This window comes from Spermophilus citellus (genome assembly GCF_964194105.1).
Source record: "Spermophilus citellus genome assembly, chromosome: 3".
Lineage (NCBI taxonomy): Eukaryota > Metazoa > Chordata > Mammalia > Rodentia > Sciuridae > Spermophilus > Spermophilus citellus.
In genome coordinates this window covers 155,441,498-155,460,636 of record NC_138184.1, presented here as the reverse complement: position 1 = coordinate 155,460,636, position 19,139 = coordinate 155,441,498, and the positions used below count along the sequence as shown (strand labels likewise).

The 19,139-nt window shown below is 32.4% G+C and overlaps 1 protein-coding gene and 1 long non-coding RNA gene across 2 annotated transcripts in view; one reads left to right on the top strand and one right to left on the bottom strand.

Annotated features, from left to right (window-relative positions):
* Positions 1 to 2,939: 2,939 nt before the first annotated feature.
* Positions 2,940 to 17,933, top strand: LOC308644453. The gene is made up of 3 exons (XR_014021009.1): positions 2,940 to 3,086; positions 14,126 to 14,286; positions 17,245 to 17,933. It is a non-coding gene; the product is annotated as an uncharacterized lncRNA (long non-coding RNA).
* The window catches only part of MEOX2 (mesenchyme homeobox 2), a 65,746-nt gene continuing 61,609 nt past the window's right edge, over positions 15,003 to 19,139 (bottom strand). The window contains exon 3 of the mRNA XM_081285601.1: positions 15,003 to 16,364. Within this exon, the coding sequence (XP_081141727.1) occupies positions 16,140 to 16,364 (225 nt within the window). The 3' untranslated portion in view covers positions 15,003 to 16,139. The remainder of the gene's footprint in view (positions 16,365 to 19,139) is intronic.

The following is a 19,139-nucleotide window of genomic DNA, read 5'->3' as shown; positions in this document are numbered from 1 at the left end:
TTTTTAATTTTTTTTTTTTGAGAGAGAGAGAGAGAGAGAGAGAGAGAGAGAGTTTTTTTTTAATGTTTATTTTTTAGTTATAGGCGGACACAACATCTTTGTATGTGGTGCTGAGGATCGAACCCGGGCCGCACGCATGCCAGGCGAGCGCGCTACCGCTTGAGCCACATCCCCAGCCCCGAGAAATTGTTAACCAACTGACATTTTTATCTTAAATTTTGTATATACTGCCTATTGCAGAAAGATTTCTAACTAAAAGTTTGGGAAGGAAGAAAGAGTTGGCAAAATGAAGTAAATGAAATGAAAGAGAAAATAAAATAATTGCAATTCCCCATCAAATAATAAGGTAGGTCCTATTTATCAATTGTCTTTAAGATGAGTTAAAAATGCTAAGTAAAAGTAAAATTGTCTAAAAGAAGATTAATAAGAGGCATAAAGAAAGGAAGAATGTTTCTATTGCTAACAGCAGATGATTTCCTGATTATATTTCTCACAGATCATACACATTCAAGGTTTCCTTCAACTTACTTTTCAGGTGTCCTGGGGTCCCCTCTTTACCACAAGGAGTCTAAAATGCTCCCTGTCCTGTATTCTAATACTGCAGCACCTGTCATTCTGCATTTAGCAACCCATGCTCTCCGTTGTTATATTTAGGATGTATTCTGATTTGCTTAGAAATTTTTACTTTTCAGCAAGTAGGTATATGGAATTCATATGGTGCTTATTTTTATCTGAATATGAAGTATTTTCTTCATATGTATGAATTTTCACAAATTTCCAACTGTTTATAAGGGGATTAGGAGAAATAGTTCCTGGCAAAGGGGGAGGATTACAATGGAAAATAATTAAACCTCTCTCTCTATCTCTCTTTGGTTTTAATTTATTTATTTTATTTTTTGGTGGGGCCTTTACTGGGGATTGAACTCAGGGGCACTCAACCATTGAGCCACATCCTCAGCCCTATTTTGTATTTTATTTAGAGACAGGGTCTCACTGAGTTGCTTAGCACCTCAACATTGCTGAGGCTGGCTTTGAACTCCTGATCCTCCTGTTTCAGCCTCCTGAGCCACTGGGATTACAGGTATGCGCCATCGCACCTGGCTGAATCCTTTTCTCTTGAAAACCTTTCTCTCTTCATAAATTCTTTCCAGTCTCCTATCATATGATGTGCATAGATGTGGTGTTTTATTAGTAGAAAAATATTGGAGAAGACTATAAATATTGTGTTCATGAAAGGGGTTTCTTATTACTATAAAAGTAAAGTAAGAACTAAAATCTATATCTTTGAAATAGTACTTAGACATTGTATTACCTCCTTAGGTACAGAACAATAATAAATTTTATTACAAATCACATTAGTCTTTGTCATTTTATAAAAGCTACTCCAGCATATTAAAAAGGCCTGATTTGCTTGTTGAAAATAGTTCCTGCAACAATTTGCAGGGATGCTCCAAAATCATACACTCAGGTGAAAACCTGGGCAAATCCATTGGCATTTGAAAAAGACTGAACCTATAAAGGAAGATTCTGTTGGATCTGATTTCTACCCAGAATTTTTTTAAAAACCACTTTTACTTTTCATTGAGCAAACAGATATCATATAAATTAATAGCAAAATTCAGTTATAAGCCAAGCTGCTTACATTAACAAGAAATTGAATTCCCTAGACAGACAATCACACAAGGTCTAGGGAAGAGAAAGCTCCTATAATCTTACAGATATAACCAATCACCAATCCAACATTGTTTAAGTCATGTAGTCTTGTTTAATTGCATATTTTTTATCATATCAGTTAAAAATGTTTTATAGTGTTTTCCTATTGAGTCACTCATTATAAACATACAGGATGGGTTAATTTCACAATTGAAAGAAATCACAGTTCCATCATGTTGCCATTATCTCAAAATACCATATTTGATAGTTGCTTATTCCATGAGGTTAGTAATACCCAGATTTCTCCTTGAAGCTTATATACTATTTGTAGGGTGAAAACAGTGGGATAATTTTCAGGATGCTGGCTAGCATATATAAGCAAAGGAGAAGAAGATATTTACCTATTAGCAATAATTTAAGAAGAAATGGAAAGTTAGTTTGGACTCCACATTTAAACATCAAGAAGTTTAGGGTCAGTTGTTTTACAATTTGGAATATTTCTAATCTGGATCATTTTCCATTAAGCGAAATTCTAGTTCTCTCTTCTCTACTGAACAATCATACACAAGATGAGCTGGTCTTACTCGTTTTAAAATATTTCAGGTCATTCTCTGCTTAATGTGTGGATTCAGATAACATCAGCTTCACTTGACTTGGAGAGATCTAAAATGATAAATGTAGAGTGAAATCTATGTTAAGAATTATGTTTTTGAGGTGTTGTTATGTTCTCATGGCTACCGAAGAAATAAGAGAACTTCTCAAGTTTGGTCTTTTTACTTTTTAGTCTACTTCAAGACTGCAAAAGTGCAATACTTCTGTGAACGGGGGATTAACTACTTTAAAAATACATAAATAGTACCTATTGCATTGACTTTAGTTGAGCATTAAAAAATACACAAATAGTTCTTGTTTCATTGACTTTGGTTGAGTATTTGTATATGATGATGAAATAAGGGATTTCTCCATTTGATGTGTTTTATATTTAGCTACTTAATTTTCATTGGCCTTGGGCTTAAATGCACATCCCACATTATGAATTTGATACAACAAATATTACCCCTTTTTCTTTTTTTTGTGCTTGTGCTTGTAGTAGGATTTTGGTACTTGGAACTTATTAATCATAACTAGTATTTTTTAAATAATTAGATATGAATCTGAAAGCCTATATTTGTATATGTACATGTGCATATGTGTGCTTATGTTTTCTACTAATAGAAATAATACTTGCTGTTCCAAAGTAATTTTTGTTATATAAAAATATTGTTTTATGTATCTTCTACAGATTTCAATGTGACATGTGCCTTAAAGCTCCAAACTGGTGCCCATGTCTTATATATAAATCAAAGGAGATTTACTTCATGCAATTCACTTTCTTGTGGCAGTTAAAAGTAATTACTATTATATAGGAAGTTCAATAATTTTCCAAATTTCAGGTAAGTGACTTGAAATAATAAAACACATAATGAAGTTAGTCTCAATATATTAGTATTTTAGGGTTTTGGCTTTCCACTTGCCAATGTAAGAATAAATCTGGTTCCTAAGATTTAAAATCAATTATACATTTAAAATTATTCTAAATGTCAAACAATGTTTAAAAATTGTTATTTAACACATCATCACAATTCAAAGATACTTTCTGTTGGAAAATTACTATTATTTACTAGCATGATACATTGCTGAGCCCATCTTCTTAGCTTTAGATTCAGAAGGTCTGGGTGAAGCCTGGAAAGTTGCAAGTTTCCACTTCAATAAATTTTCAATTCATCCATAATAATGAACTGGTTCATCTTATGTTTCTGTAATAAATAGATTTTTAAAAATATAAATTCAGTGATTTCCAAATTACTTTTTATTATTATTTTGTATACTCCTTTGATATTTAAACTGCCAGTTCTTTTGTTGGTAGCCCTGTGTCCAACAGCAAAACTTTCTGATTTTTTCTTGAAACTCTGTGATATTTGTGGGCTGAGAAATGAGATAACTTGGTCACCTGAATTTGGATAGGAAAATAAACCTTCTCATGTGAGTGAAATCATGTGGTATTTGCTCTTCTGTGCCTGGCTTATGACACTTAATACAATGTTTTCCAATTTCATCCATGTCATCACAAATGACAGAAGTTGTTCATTTATACTGTTGAATTGTATATACATCCCACATGTCTAAAACATATACATTCACACATGGGCACTCAGGTTGATTCCGTATCTTGAGTCTCATGGATAATGTTGCAATAACTATGAAAATACAGATATTGCTTTGACATACTGATATAATTTCCTTTGAATATTGTGGTAGCCAGCTTTTCCATAATTATAATAAACACTTGGAATAATCAACATCTAGTAAGAAAAATGGTTATTTTGGCTCACAGTTTTGGAGGATCTCATTCAAGATTGAGTGGCCCTGAGGCTTTGAGCCTGTGCTAAGGCAGCACACTGTGACACTGCTTGCCTTGTGAACAAGAAGCAAAAGAAAGAATGAAAAATAGCTCAGAGTCCAAAAATCTCCTTTGAATACATGCCCCCAATGATGTTAGTACCTCCCATTAGGCCCCATCTTTCAAAGGTTCCACTATCTCCCAATGGCACCACCCTGGGGACTCTGATTTCACATGTGAGTATTTAGGAGATATCCAACAACCAAACTAGTGCAGGTATCTACCCACTATTGTGGTTGCTGGATCATATAGTAGTTTTTGTTTTCTTTTGAGGAGACATGTGTCATCAGGCACAAAGATATAGGTAGGAGGAATAAGTTCTACATACATGCATAACTACAAATAATGATATTGTGTAGTTCAAAAGAGCTTGAAGAGAGGCTTTTTTAATGTTCTTGCCACAGAAATGATAAGTGTTTTAAGTGGTAGAAATCTTGATTAACATGATTTAATCATTATACTTTTCATACATCATACATATATAAAAACATCATACTGTGCCCAAAAATATGCACAATGACTGCATGTCAATTAAAAATAAAACTTAAGAATAAAAATGACTTCTGATTTAGTTCTCTTTGTTTAGCATATCCACTCGACACCTGATGAGAAAGGGGCTTAAACTTCCTGTTTGTGGCACTGTTTGCCTTGACAAAAGTGGCTGAAATTTTGACTGTTACCAAGTGTTCAGTAAATTAAAATCATTTGCTATGTTAGTGAAGTTTCCTTTGAGATTAGATGAAGCTAATAAAGGAAATTATATTTTTGCTTTGGAAAGAAACTATTTTTGGAATAATCAGAATACAAGCTTTGGGGGTTACCGCATATATGTATATATCTAGAGTATATAAGCTGGAATGTGTAAGGTATACTTTAACTTTCTGTGCTCCAAAGATCTCATTTGAAGATGATGATCTCACAACACTAGAGCCTAACTCATGGAGCTTCTGTAAAGATTGAATGACATAATGAATTAACCATGTTGCAAATCACAGAGAGGTCACAGATAATAGGCAAGACTAAGGTTGGATTCTCATAATAATATTGAACTTTTTGTTGTAATATCATCTATAATTATGCTTTGAAATATGCCTCATGGATTTTTTTAACTTGCTTTGTGATTTAGAGCAGTATTAACTGAGTCACCACAAGTATGTAGTAAAACCGAGAACACCTGTAATACTTCTAGTAATTAGTGTATTTTTAAAAAATAAAGTGGTTCATTTTTGTCCTGTAGGGAGTTAAGTAATTCTATTGAGGCTCATTTATTGCCATTATATAATGGTTCCAATTAATAACTATGGAAGACTGATTTTAACTAATTTTGCAAGTTATGTTTTTGGAATGGGTCATTGCACATTTCAGCCCACTGTTCCTTCATCAACTTCTCAGAAAAAAATATGTAATTAATATGGAAGATATTTCAGCAAGGAAAATGTAACTTTAATCTACCCTATATTCTTGATTCAAAGTAAAGCTTCTTTCATTGTTGATGGTGAAAATAGTTTGAAAGTTTTACAGCTTTGCTATGCAATCTGACCTTTGCAGCACCCAAAAAATGGAATGTTTACATGCTATGCTTAGATTCTTTTTTACAATATGGTATACTATTCTTTCTTAGCATAACATAGTCATTTTAGGCAATTGTAAGCTTGACACCTGATTTCACTTTAACAGCACCTGCCCAGAATATAATTAGCAGTCCATTTTTAAAAAAGGACTTCCATACTGCACAGATGGCATTCTTCATAGCAGTCAAGCAACAATACATATTGGAAACTAGCCAAACAGTCTGCAAAACATTTTGAGAATTTCAAGACAGGCATTTGAATGGAAGGAAGATTTTTCTTTTTTCCTCCAAACCATATATGAACATTTATTAAACTCTGTTCTTCACTTTTTTCTACCTTTTCTTTTCTATTTGGTGTATTATTAGTGTACTTTCAAAATCTTTAGTCTCTGTTTTAGTTTGTGATTTTTATATACTACCCATTTAAAAAGATATTCTGGGCACTTTTTTCAATTTTACCAATTTTGATTTACAAATATTTACTTGTATGAATCTTGTACCATCTCATTCATGTATTTATTCAAAATGTTTCTTACTGCAAGTTGTCAAGTTCAGAGTCAGTGCTCATACTTTTCAAATTATGTTATCACACACTTCCAAGTGTTATAATTTGCTTCACATAAACTGTAGCATTCTACATTTATCAGTATGGTTTCTAGGCATGGAAGTCCAGTGTTTCCAGGCAATAGTTACCTTTTCTAATTTACATGAATTCAGAACATGCATTGGTCCTGGACTATCAGAGACTGTTCAAAGTTCTAGGGTCATAAAAATGAACACAACAGGCAGAGACTTTGTTCGCGTGAAGTCTATGTCCAAAAGGGGGAAGAAATTAGTAGATAGCTTACCTAATGGCTAATGGACAATACTTATTAAAAGAGTAGAATGTAAAATAGTGCCATTTTATTTGACAAGATTAAGGATTACCTCTATATGGAAGACAAAAACTAGAAGACATAAGGAAAGAAGCCAACAACATTATGGAAGAGCATTTCAGGAAATGGGACTAAGGAATATAAGACCTGCATGAGGAGTGGACCCAGCGTGCTGACAGTCAGCAGGAAGTTGGAAGTGTTTGGAGCTGAGGATATTAAGAAAAGTGTTAGCATACCAAATGTGTGACCAGTATGTGACCAGGTATTGGGTGTTTCGAGGCCCAAATAGAAGTGGTTTGGAAATTTATTCTGTCATTGAAGAATTTCATACAAAGAAGGTATATGATCTCATCTGTCTTTTTGGAAAACAGATACAAATGTTTTGTTGTTGATTATAGCCACCTCTTGGAATTTACATTTAGGAAAATCACCATGAACTACTTATTAATTAATCTGATTTGTAATTTTAAGTTGACTACTCTGCCTGCAGTGTGTATGGAGAATTGATTAAATGTAGCAGAAGAAAGGAAAACATGGAAGATAACTATTTTCCTGTGTATCTTCGCTTAAATGGTTTACAAAGTCTAGCACTAAAACAGTGTATTCTTCTGTCCAGGTAAATTATCTTGAAATTCCAATGCTGTGTGGAGAAGAATCACTCTTTCATAGAGTTTTATTAGTAGAATGACTTCTTAAATTACAGAGGGCATTTCTTGGAGTTAGAACATTTTAATCCAAATTATTTTGAATCATTCATGATTTTAAAATATGATTATCAGTAAGTGTATTAAGATGTTCAACTTTGTTAGAAATTAAACATGAATATTAAAATATATTTTTATTAGATTCAAAATAATTAGAATTCAGATAGTTAAAATTATTTTACATATGGGAAAATAAGAAAAGAGTGTGAACGTACAGTGGGAAATTGGCAAAGCATATCAAAAGTCCTAACATTAAATATAGCACCTTATTACAAATAGTTTATTTTCTAAAAAAAAAAAAAAAAACCTACTATGGGAAAAAGCAGATTTTGCTAAGAGGTACGTGAACTTTTCTAACACTATATATGGAAAACTTGAAAAAAAAAGGAGTAAATATCCAACAGTAGGAGATTTTTTAAGTAATACAAAATAAATTCATATATGACATTAAATACTGTTTAGCTATCAAGTATATTAAATAGAAAAAATAGCAGGGCAGCATGGATGGTATATTACCACTGTTGTTCAAAATATGCATTTATATAGAGAGATATATTTTTAAAAACCTTGTGTTATATGAGTAAAAAGTTTATTTTATATATATTTAGAAAATAAATAAGGATGCCTTCAAAGGAAATATCTGAATATGATTTAACATATTGCTAGAAAGGATGCCTAAATATACATGAGAGTATCAGATAAGAGTATGGTCATAGCTAAGCACCTTTTCATTTAACCGGCTTGTGGTCTGTCTTTAAATTGAACACTAGGCAAGTCTTTTTTTTTTTTTATGTATAAATATTTCTAGAATTGGCCAAATTTTATTACATATGATTTTATATTAAACTCCAAAATCCAGATAATAGAATTCTTGATTCACTGCCAAAAATATTACAGAAAAAAAAATTTTAAGCAGTGGATGTTTAGTAAATATGTCATTTAACAATTTTATTACCATATGATTTTAAAGAAATTTATTCACTTTCCTGCAGCCATAGTGTAGAGAAATTTCTTATTTATTTTTCCTGAAGTAATTAACAAAGATAAGCCCTAGAATCCACTTTAAATAACGTACCTTTACAATCATATAAAAAACCTACAATAAATGAGGAGGAAAGAAAAAAGTCAATTTTAAAGAATAATTTAAACCTTTTTCTTTTTCTTCAAATTGATCTTTAGCTGCATTTTTAGACTCTTTTTTTTTCATTTTTTTTTTAATTTATATATATTTTTTTTTATTGGTTGTTCACAACATTACAAAGCTCTTGACATAACCCACTTCATACATTGGACTGAAGTGGGTTATGAACCCCCAATTTTACCCCAAATGCAGCTTGCAGAGTCACATCGGTTACACTTCCACATTTTTACATAATGTCCTATTGGTAATTGTTGTATTCTGCTACCTTTCCTATCCCCTACTATCCCCCCTCCCCTCCCCTCCCAACTTCTCTCTCTACCCCATCTACTGTAATTCATTTCTCTCCTTGTTTATTTTCCCATTCCCTCACAACCTCTTGTATGTAATTTTGTATAGCAATGAGGGTCTCCCTTCATTTCCATGCAATTTCCCTTCTCTCACCCTTTCCCTCCCATCTCATGTCTCTGTTTAATGTTAATCTTTTCTTCCTACTCTTCCTCCCTGCTCTGTTCATAGTTGCTCTCATTATATCAAAGACGACATTTGGTATTTGTTTTTTAGGGATTGGCTAGCTTCACTAAGCATAATCTGCTCTAGTGTCATCCATTTCCCTGCAAATTCTATGATTTTGTCATTTTTTATTGCTGCATAGTACTCCATTGTGTATAGATGCCACATTTTTTTTATCCATTCATCTACTGAGGGGCATCTGGGTTGGTTCCACAGTCTAGCAATTGTGAATTGTGCTGCTATGAACATCGATGTGGCAGTATCCCTGTAGCATGCTCTTTTAAGGTCTTCAGGGAATAGTCCAAGAAGGGCAATAGCAGGGTCAAATGGTGGTTCCATTCCCATCTTTCCCAGGAATCTCCAAACTGCTTTCCAAATTGGCCGCACCAATTTGCAGTCCCACCAGCAATGTGCAAGTGTACCCTTTTCTCCACAACCTCTCCAGCACTTATTGTTGTTTGACTTCATAGTGGCTGCCAATCTTACTGGAGTGAAATGGTATCTTAGGGTGGTTTTGATTTGCATTTCTCTGACTGCTAGAGATGGTGAGCATTTTTTCATGTACTTATTGATTGATTGTATATCCTCCTCTGAGAAGTGTCTGTTCAGGTCCTTGGCCCATTTGTTGATTGGGTTATTTGTTGTCTTATTGTCTAATTTTTTGAGTTCTTTGTATACTCTGGATATTAGGGCTCTATCTGAAGTGTGAGGAGTAAAGATTTGTTCCCAGGATGTAGGCTCCCTGTTTACCTCTCTTATTGTTTCTCTTGCTGAGAAAAAACTTTTAAGTTTAATTAAGTCCCATTTGTTGATTCTTGTTGTTAACTCTTGTGCTATGGGTGTCCTATTAAGGAATTTGGAGCCTGACCCCACAATTTGTAGATCGGATCCAACTTTTTCTTCTATCAGATGCAGAGTCTCTGGTTTGATATCAAGTTCCTTGATCCATTTTGAGTTAACTTTTGTGCATGGTGAGAGAAAGGGGTTCAGTTTCATTTTGTTGCATATGGATTTCCAGTTTTCCCAACACCATTTGTTGAAGATGCTATCCTTCCTCCATTGCATGCTTTTAGCCCCTTTATCAAATATAAGATAGTTGTAACTTTGTGGATTAGTCTCTGTGTCCTCTATTCTATACCATTGGTCCACCCGCCTGTTTTGGTACCAGTACCATGCTGTTTTTGTCACTATTGCTCTGTAATATAGTTTGAAATCTGGTATCGCTATACCACCTGATTCACACTTCCTGTTTAGAATTGCTTTTGCTATTCTGGGTCTTTTATTTTTCCATATGAATTTCATGATTGCTTTGTCAATTTCTACAAGATATGCCGTTGGGATTTTGATTGGCATTGCATTAAACCTATAGAGAACTTTTGGTAATATCGCCATTTTGATGATGTTAGTTCTGCCTATCCATGAACAGGGTATGTTTTTCCATCTTCTAAGATCTTCATCAACTTCTCTCTTTAGGGCTCTGTAGTTTTCATTATATAAATCTTTCACCTCTTTTGTTAGGTTAACTAGGCAAGTCTTAATAGCCTTTGATTTTTTATCTTATAAATTGCATAACATTTATTAAATATGGGAGCAAATGAAAAGATTTTTCTAATTGTCATTCTTTGAAGAATTTGTTGATTTGATAAAAATCTGCCAGTCATAGGCAAATTTGAAATTCTTAAGTTTCAAAAAAGTTGATGAAACTTATTGAATGTGCAGTGTTATGAAACAATTTTTCTATTTCTATTGAACAATTCAAGAAGGATTTTTTAAACCATATTATTTAGAAAGCAAATTCTCTATCCATTTTTTTTCTTTATTAACCCCAGTACACTGTGTTATACCATATAGTCATGTGAACATAAAAAATTACCACATTTTAATGTTGGTAAATGCGAAGAAAATTGAACTCTGCCCTAAATAAAATGAAAGCCAAACAAATATTTTAACTGGCATTAATAATTTGGATCTAAATAATACTGTTGGTCTAACATTTTATCAAACTGTGCAAGTAGTGATGTATTTTCAAAATCAATAGACACCAAATGTAAAAATTGACACAATGGTTAATATTTTCAACTATTAATGTATAAAAGGAGAGTGTGTGCTTAAATAATTTCAAGATAATTTGAGTATTCTAAAACCCTGTGACTACTCTTTAATTTAAAGAAAATACATATTCATCTCAGTAAACTATATCAAAGAGCAGAAATGAAAAGTTCAACATAAACCTGATATAACTATACATTAAAATCACTATATCACCCCTTACATGAAGTGTGACAGTCATTAATTTACAAATTAATTTAATAATTTTATAAATTTATTCTAATTGGGGAATTGTTTTGGAAAAGTATTTTTAATAAAAATAAACAATATTTTAATGAAAGATGACTGAGCTTAATAAGTACACTGGGAAGTAATCAATTTTTTTTCTGGAATTCTTGAGTGTGGTTTGAAGCTGAATTTAAATAAAATCTTATTCAGGGGAAAATAAGATATAAAAGAAAAAAAGATTTTGCTCTCAAATGCATTTTATTTTATTTTTTAAAGAGAGAGTGAGAGAGGAGAGAGAGTGAGAGAGAGAGAGAATTTTTAATATTTATTTTTTAGTTCTCGTCGGACACAACATCTTTGTTGGTACGTGGTGCTGAGGATTGAACCCGGGGCCGCACGCATACCAGGCGAGCGCGCTACCGCTTGAGCCACATCCCCAGCACCTCTCAAATGCATTTTAAATAAATGCATTTAAATGTCAAGATAAGAGAACCATAAAAATACATGATAATACAGAATTAGTAGATGAAGAAGAAATGATGTGTGAATCTTAAGCAAACTACTGTTATAGGCTATGAAATTTGGAGTAGCAATCATTTTTTTCTGTGCCATTTTTATTTCTCTGTCCACCGGCCCTGGTATCATTCTCTAATAGCTAAAAGCAGAAATGTTGAGAAATACATGAGAATGTTATTTAGATATCACGGTCAGCTTTAGCCAAAAAATATATAAGTGGACAAAACAAAAACAAAAGCAAAATTAAAAGTTTTATAATGATATTTACTGGCCAATCCTGAAGATTTTCAGTGTTTAGAATAGCAATTCAATGACTAAGCAATCTGTAGCTCCAATGTTTTTTTTTTTTTTTAAGATTCTCTCTTTTTACTGAAATAATTCAATGAAGACAACTGATGAGAAATACACAATTATTTCTCAATTGATTCAAAGAAAATTAGAAGAATTATGCCATTTAAGTACTATTTGATATTTTAAACATTACACTGTACTCCAAGTACATCTCACCTTAAAAAATACCTGAATTATTTCAACAGCATTATATTTTAAAATATTTAAAACTAGTTTGCTTTTAAACATCATCAGCCCGCCAGTCATGGTGCTGCATGCCCATAATCTCAGTGACTCAGGAGGCTGAGGCAGGAGGATCACAAATTCAAGGCCAGCCTCAGCAATTTAGCAAGACCTTAAGCAACTTAGCGGAACCTTGTCTCAAAATTTAAAAAATAAAAGGTTTGAGGTTGTGGCTGAGTGGTTAAGTGCCTTTGGGTTCAATTGCCAATAAAAAAAAAAAAATAAGAACAAAACAACTTTCAAATTACTGACCTATGACACTCAACTCCCTTGTAACAGATTTTGCTTTAGTCCTATAGGTCCTATAATCATCTCTAAGAATAAAATTACATTTACCATCATATATATGACAATAATTTTTAAATTTTTTGTGAACTAGTGGCACTGAAAATGTAGAGCATTAATTTTTATAGTTTACTTCATTTTTCTATCTGCCCTTTAATCTTACCTTACTAAACTAAAGACAACAATTCCCAGGGATTTTTATCCATGCAAAGTAAGTCACCAAGTTATTAAAACTGTCATTAAGATTATCTTAAACTCATTTAACTCATTTAAAAAAAATGAGTTCCAAACTCAACTCTTATATATGATCTCTGAAAAAGAAAATGTAGACAGACAGCTCTAGGCAAATGTGGGAAGTAAAGAATAATTGAGGTCACATCAACAAAGACTTAAAATAATATGTGGATCAACTTGTGAGGAAACTCTAAGGTTCATCCCTCTGAGTCCTGCTGAAAAACATCATCCTAGGATTCCATATTATTTTTTGGGAAAGCTCCTCTCACATTTTTATGAGTTCGTACAGAGTAACAAGAACTAAGATAAGAATTATGTGAAAGAAGCATTTATCTAATTAGATACAGTCACAGTCACGTGCCAGGATTCTAGTGAAGAATAAAAAACAAACTGAGCAGCTATATTTTATTTTTTATTTTTTTAGTTCACTGGTACTTCCAGAGAATACTAAAAATAGATTGATAGTATATGAAAATATCTTAATTTTCTTCATGGAATTTTAATTCTAGACGGATAATGAGGAATATCTAGCTAACCTACGTATTATTTAAAGATAGGAGAATACAAAAATACTGCAAGTTCTTATTAATAATACTCTGCTTATTTACTTGTTAATGTGTCCAGCATCTAACATAGTAGATCATTTTAATCCTTTTGGTGGGGGCATGTGGCCTTTAAACCTCTTCCTGTTCTCCAAGTCAATTTTATTTTAAAATGGCTTAAAATTTTCTAATGAAGGTATGATGTATGCTACATATGCCTCACATTTCCTAAATGTCATATCCATTCAAAATCACTTTTCCTTACTTTATCATACTAAATTGTAATTTGTAATATCTTTCTATTTCACTATAAACATTAACTCTCTCTTTAGCTACTACTAAACAGTTCTTTCCTGTTATTTCTGGATATTATTTTCCTGCTCAAATAAATTATCCTCTACTTTCTCCCTATTAAATTCAATTTGATTTATCTTTCCATTTCTCCAATTTGTCAAGATGTTTTGAATTTATATACTCTTTTACTATAAGAATGTTGGTCCACCCAAGTAGATGTCATCAGTACAAATATACTTTATATTCATTTAAGTGATTGATAGAAAAGTACAGTTTATGCCAGTTTGAATGGTCTCTCCCCAATGTTAATTTAGAAATATTGCTAACTAATGAGATAAAATTTATATCACAAAGGGAATGTGTGATACAAATTATATAATTGTTTATTTCTTAATTACTCTATCATTTTCAACTAAGTTAAAATAAATTATTTTTACCTGTTTAATCATTCTAAACAAATAAAATCAACTAAACAATGAAGTTTTTTTTTAAGTCTTTTTTTTTTTTTTAGGTGTAGATGGACACAACACAATGCCTTTATTTTTATGTGGTGCTGAGGATCGAACCTGGGTCCTGCCCGAGCTAGACGAGCGCTCTACCACTGAGCCACAATCCCAGCCCAACAATGAAGTTTTTAAAATGTTTACTGATCATTTCCCTCCATTCCTATATGTAAGTAATTGAGGAGGGAGGTAACATTGGCAATATTTCCAAGAACTTCTAGCTAAAACATGTAATAAATGAAAAACAATGTAATCAAGTTCTAAGTAGAACTTTGGCATCCAATGCTTGTGCAATCATGCATGACACAAAATGTGTTAATAATCCTTTACTTATATCAGTAATATCCATTAGGACAGAGAATTCTCCTTAGATTATTTGGTTTATATTTTATATCAAATACTAGATATTCTGACTTGACAACTACTGTCAGACTAGGACTGTAGCTTACTAATAGATCACTTCCCTAACATGAATGAGGTTTTGCATTTGACCCTCAGCACTGGAAAAATATTTAAAAAAATAAAGTAATATAAACAACTATTAGATTACATCAAATTTATTATATGAAACTATTAAAATATGACTATTTACTTCATTGTGCTAATTTTCACTTATTCTTCTACTTTTCAATTCAAAAACATAAAGAATTTTATTTCCATAAATTAGGGAAATCTCTTATTAAATATGCCTATTCTTAGATGTTTTTTGATTATCCAAAATTAATTTTCCCCATCATAATAAAAATATCCAGAAATGAAAAATGTAAATGACATTAATTTTGATCATGTGAGTTTACTTAAGAGATGAATTTGAGTCTTTCTTAGACATTGAAGTGAAAATTTCTAAATATTCAAGAAATCACAGTAGGGAGGCCAACATTATTTACAAAGGATCATTTATTAAACACTTTTTTTTTTTACAAAATACAAGTTGTTCTGCTTGAATACATCACATATGAAAAAATAATATATTTTATGAATTAAATTTGAAGATATTCAGAATTTTGTTTTTCATCATGTTTAACACCATTTCCAATCAAGAAGAAAACTTTTCCTTATTCATTAAATCATATTAATAACAACTAAAATGGTATAGAAATAAAATCAGACAATGTCTGCCATACAAAGCTCCCACTGCAAGGTAACTGATATGCCTATGATCCTAAAATTTTTCCAAGCTATAAGATAGGAAGAGTTGAGGAGCAAGGCAAGTTTTAAAATAATGTATTAGCAGCAGTTGATAGTAGATGCAACATAAGATTTGTTTTGTCTGTGGTACAAGAATATGTCCTATCAGACTCTACCATATTTTTTTCTACTTGAACACAAGTAAGCATATACTGATTGTCTCTGAATGACAAAATGTATAAAACATACAAGAAGCTGGTTCTGGTTTTCAATGTGAGTGGCTATTTTCATCAGCTAATATGAATGCATTGCTAAAATTAGTGAAGACAGGAAAATGACTTAAGGGTAATATATACAGAGTTAAAATACAAGTTTTATCCACTTGGTGATTTCAGGCACTGTGGCTGTTCAGGATAAAATACGTCATGATTTTTCTTGATAGCAATTTAATTATCAGTGCAAGCAAAAGCAAATACCTGCCCACTGTCACAAAAAAATGACCTTGTACATTTGGAATGTTCAAAGCAAGTTCATCTTCAGATCTTCACTCTCCAGGCATCTTGAATAAAAAACGTCTCATAGTTTGTTCTTGATAGCAATTTACTTTTCAGTGCAAGCAAAAGCAAACCCACACCTGCTCACTGTCATACATATGACGACCAAACATATCTGCAATATTCAAAGCAAGTCCACCTTCTCCATCTTCACTGTGGAAGCATCCTCAATAAGTGGCCCTTAGTGTAAACTCTCTATAAATCATGAAACAAACTTGCGATGCCTGAACTTAATATTAAACACCACTGCCATAGTCCTCTCTGTGTAAACGATGTTTGGGTAAGGCTTGCTATCACAACATTTCTTTCCTGAGAATGGAGCTGGTCCTCTCTATGTGGATCATAAGTGTGCGTGCTCTGAGCTGTGATCACTGTCATGACTGTCTTCATTTGCTAGAGAGTCCCCTGTCTGCTGGAGGGTTGCCGCACCAATTCCTGAAAGCTCTGACGGGAGAAGTGTTCCTTTTTTCACGTTCACCAGTTCCTTTTCTCGAGCTGCAGCTCCTTGTTGTCCTCCTTTTACCCTCTTCCACTTCATTCTCCTGTTCTGGAACCACACTTTCACCTTGAAGCAGGAAAGGAAACAACATAAAGAGAGTTAAAATGGCACGTTGTTTTCTTTTTTGGCATTGATACAAAAAACAGTGCTTCAAAGGTCTATACCAGACCTCCATAAAATAGTAGTGATAAAAATGATTCAACATTGAATTTAATCAAGTTGCAAGGCCACAGTAATATTTCTTAAACTCTCAGAATGTGCCAACAACTGTACTTCATATTTTTCAATATACATAATAAAGATATAAATACATGAGAAAGAACTCTATCATGAAAGCTCATCCAACAAGATTGATTCTCTAAAGAATTTCTATATTTGTCCTATAGTCAAAGTTTCCCCAGCTTCCCAAGTACTTCTTTGCCTTGCCATCTATGTGTCAATTCCTAAGTCAGTTTAAAACATGCTTGGGGGACTACAAAGAAGCTGTCTGAAAGGCCTTTCTATGCTATTAGAAGTGCTATTTGGATGAAATATTGAACTGAGATATTTCTCAGTCTGGACTTTTGTTGGTTTCCTTTGGGGCCATAATTGAAAGAATTCCTTATGTATTTCCCATACATATATGAATCCATTTGACAACAATGGATAAGAAAAAAAAAACAGTAAGACAGATTGATTAAAAGCTAACTGATGGAAGGACTTGATGGTATACCTCAGTAGTAACTCACTTGCCTGATATGTGCAAGATTCTGAGTTCAATCCTTAGTATGGCAAAAACTAAAACAACTGGTTGGTGAGTCTTCACGTATGATTACTACACCTAACCAAAAGTCTCAGTAGTTGCCTTTTATTTATCCCTACTTGGGTATAGGTGGCATACCTGTACTGATAGTTGCATTATTTCTACTACTTTTCTATATAATATAGCATTATTTTTATTTTACAGATGAGGGAGTTGAGACAAAGGTTAAACGACTTGCCTAAGATTATGCAGATGGAAAATGTCATACCAAGATATAACCTAGAGACTTGTTTTGTTCCAGATTCTGGGGCTTTTTCCCCACTTTGGATCCTGCTATATTTCAAACTGCTATTTTTAAAATATTTATTTTTTTTAAAATAAAGCATATAAAGTATGTGACCTCCATCCATATGATTACTATCATTCAGGTAATTCTCATACTTGATATAATTAGGTTTGTAAATATGACACTGAATTTTCCTGTGCTATAATTTAAGTAATTATACTACTCAGTTTAATTACCTTTGCAAGCTTGACATTGCATGTTGCGTTAGATCTGTTCCACATGAGCTGGGTCCTACTTTTGGCCTCACTTCTGAGTTTTTGTGTGAATTTGAGAAAATTATACTTCTCTCTGCCTCAATTTTCATATTTGTAATACTGGAATAATGAGCCATTCAAGATTCTTGGTAGGGAGATTTTCTCCATCAACAATTCCAGATGGAAGAAACACATAAGTCATTGCCATCATCATCACTTTCACCAAAAGTTGAACAGTCAGTCAAAATAATCTTTGCAGAATAAGAGGAACAGATCTTTAAATTCTGCACTTATTTCCTTTTCTAGGAGACAGAGTATAGTAATTCTGTAATACCAGTATAAAATGTGCAAGTTTAAATGAGAAAGTGTAAGAGTGTGGTATTGATTTTAGAAATACCTTGGTCTACTTTGTGTTTTCTGTCTACCATGTGGAATTGTACTTTTAAAAACAAAAATAGACTGAGAGAAGATTTCATAGTTTTCCATGATACACACACACACACACACACACACACACACACACACATACAGAGAGATGTTTATATATACATTTATACACACATAGATATGCACATGTAAATATGTTAATATATACATATATATGGACATATATGTGCAGGTGAAAGCATTTGATGATACATCTTAATTCTAATTCCTTATACTATTTTCTTTAAGGGTGAGATTATATATTGGACATTGGAACTCCATGAAGTTAGTAATGGGACAAAAACAGCAGCAACCATAATAGACTCATCTTCCAGAAATGGAAGGAAAGGTGAAGATCTCTAGAAGTCATGGCACCCAGATTTATTATCCAATATGTTATAAAATAATGAGGTGAACTAAAATAGGCAAGGAAATTTTCTTTTTTTGAAAACACCCCCACATTTCCATATTAGCAATGTAGTATTAGCAATAAAAGTAATCCAAAATATAAATCAATATGCTTCTAGAATAATAGCACAGTATATTTATAAATAAAGAGACTTTATAATAATACCACATTAGATTTATAGATAAAAATGTTATACTTTAATTTAGTATCACTTCATGAATCCTGCTTCATTGGCTGAAATTTTTTAAAAAAGGGTTTTTGTGTGTGTTCTTGTTTTTAAAATGGACAAAAGCATAATTTCCAGGTACTTTACATTTCATTTTTTAAAATTAAGTATTCTAATGCTTTCTATTAAAATTTACATTTCATATAACAATCTCAATTTATAAAATTATGTAGAGTGAAAATAATCTCATATCTTTTGGATGAGTTGGTCATTATTTATTCATTCATACATTTAAAAGTATTACTGAATATACAATAACTGGCACTAAGTTAAACCAAAGATGAGAGGGGACAGAGAAGGAGTGCATAAATCAATAAAACATAATCCTGCCCTTAAGGAATTCATACTGTTAAGAAACGGGAAACTTCATAACAGGTACTTAGCTGGTTGTATAGGAGGCATTAGGTATATACTGAGATGTATAATGGGTAGCTCCAGATTTTACATAATATTCTTGAACTGCTGCTGTTGTAATTGGTGTCATTGGCACATCTTGTT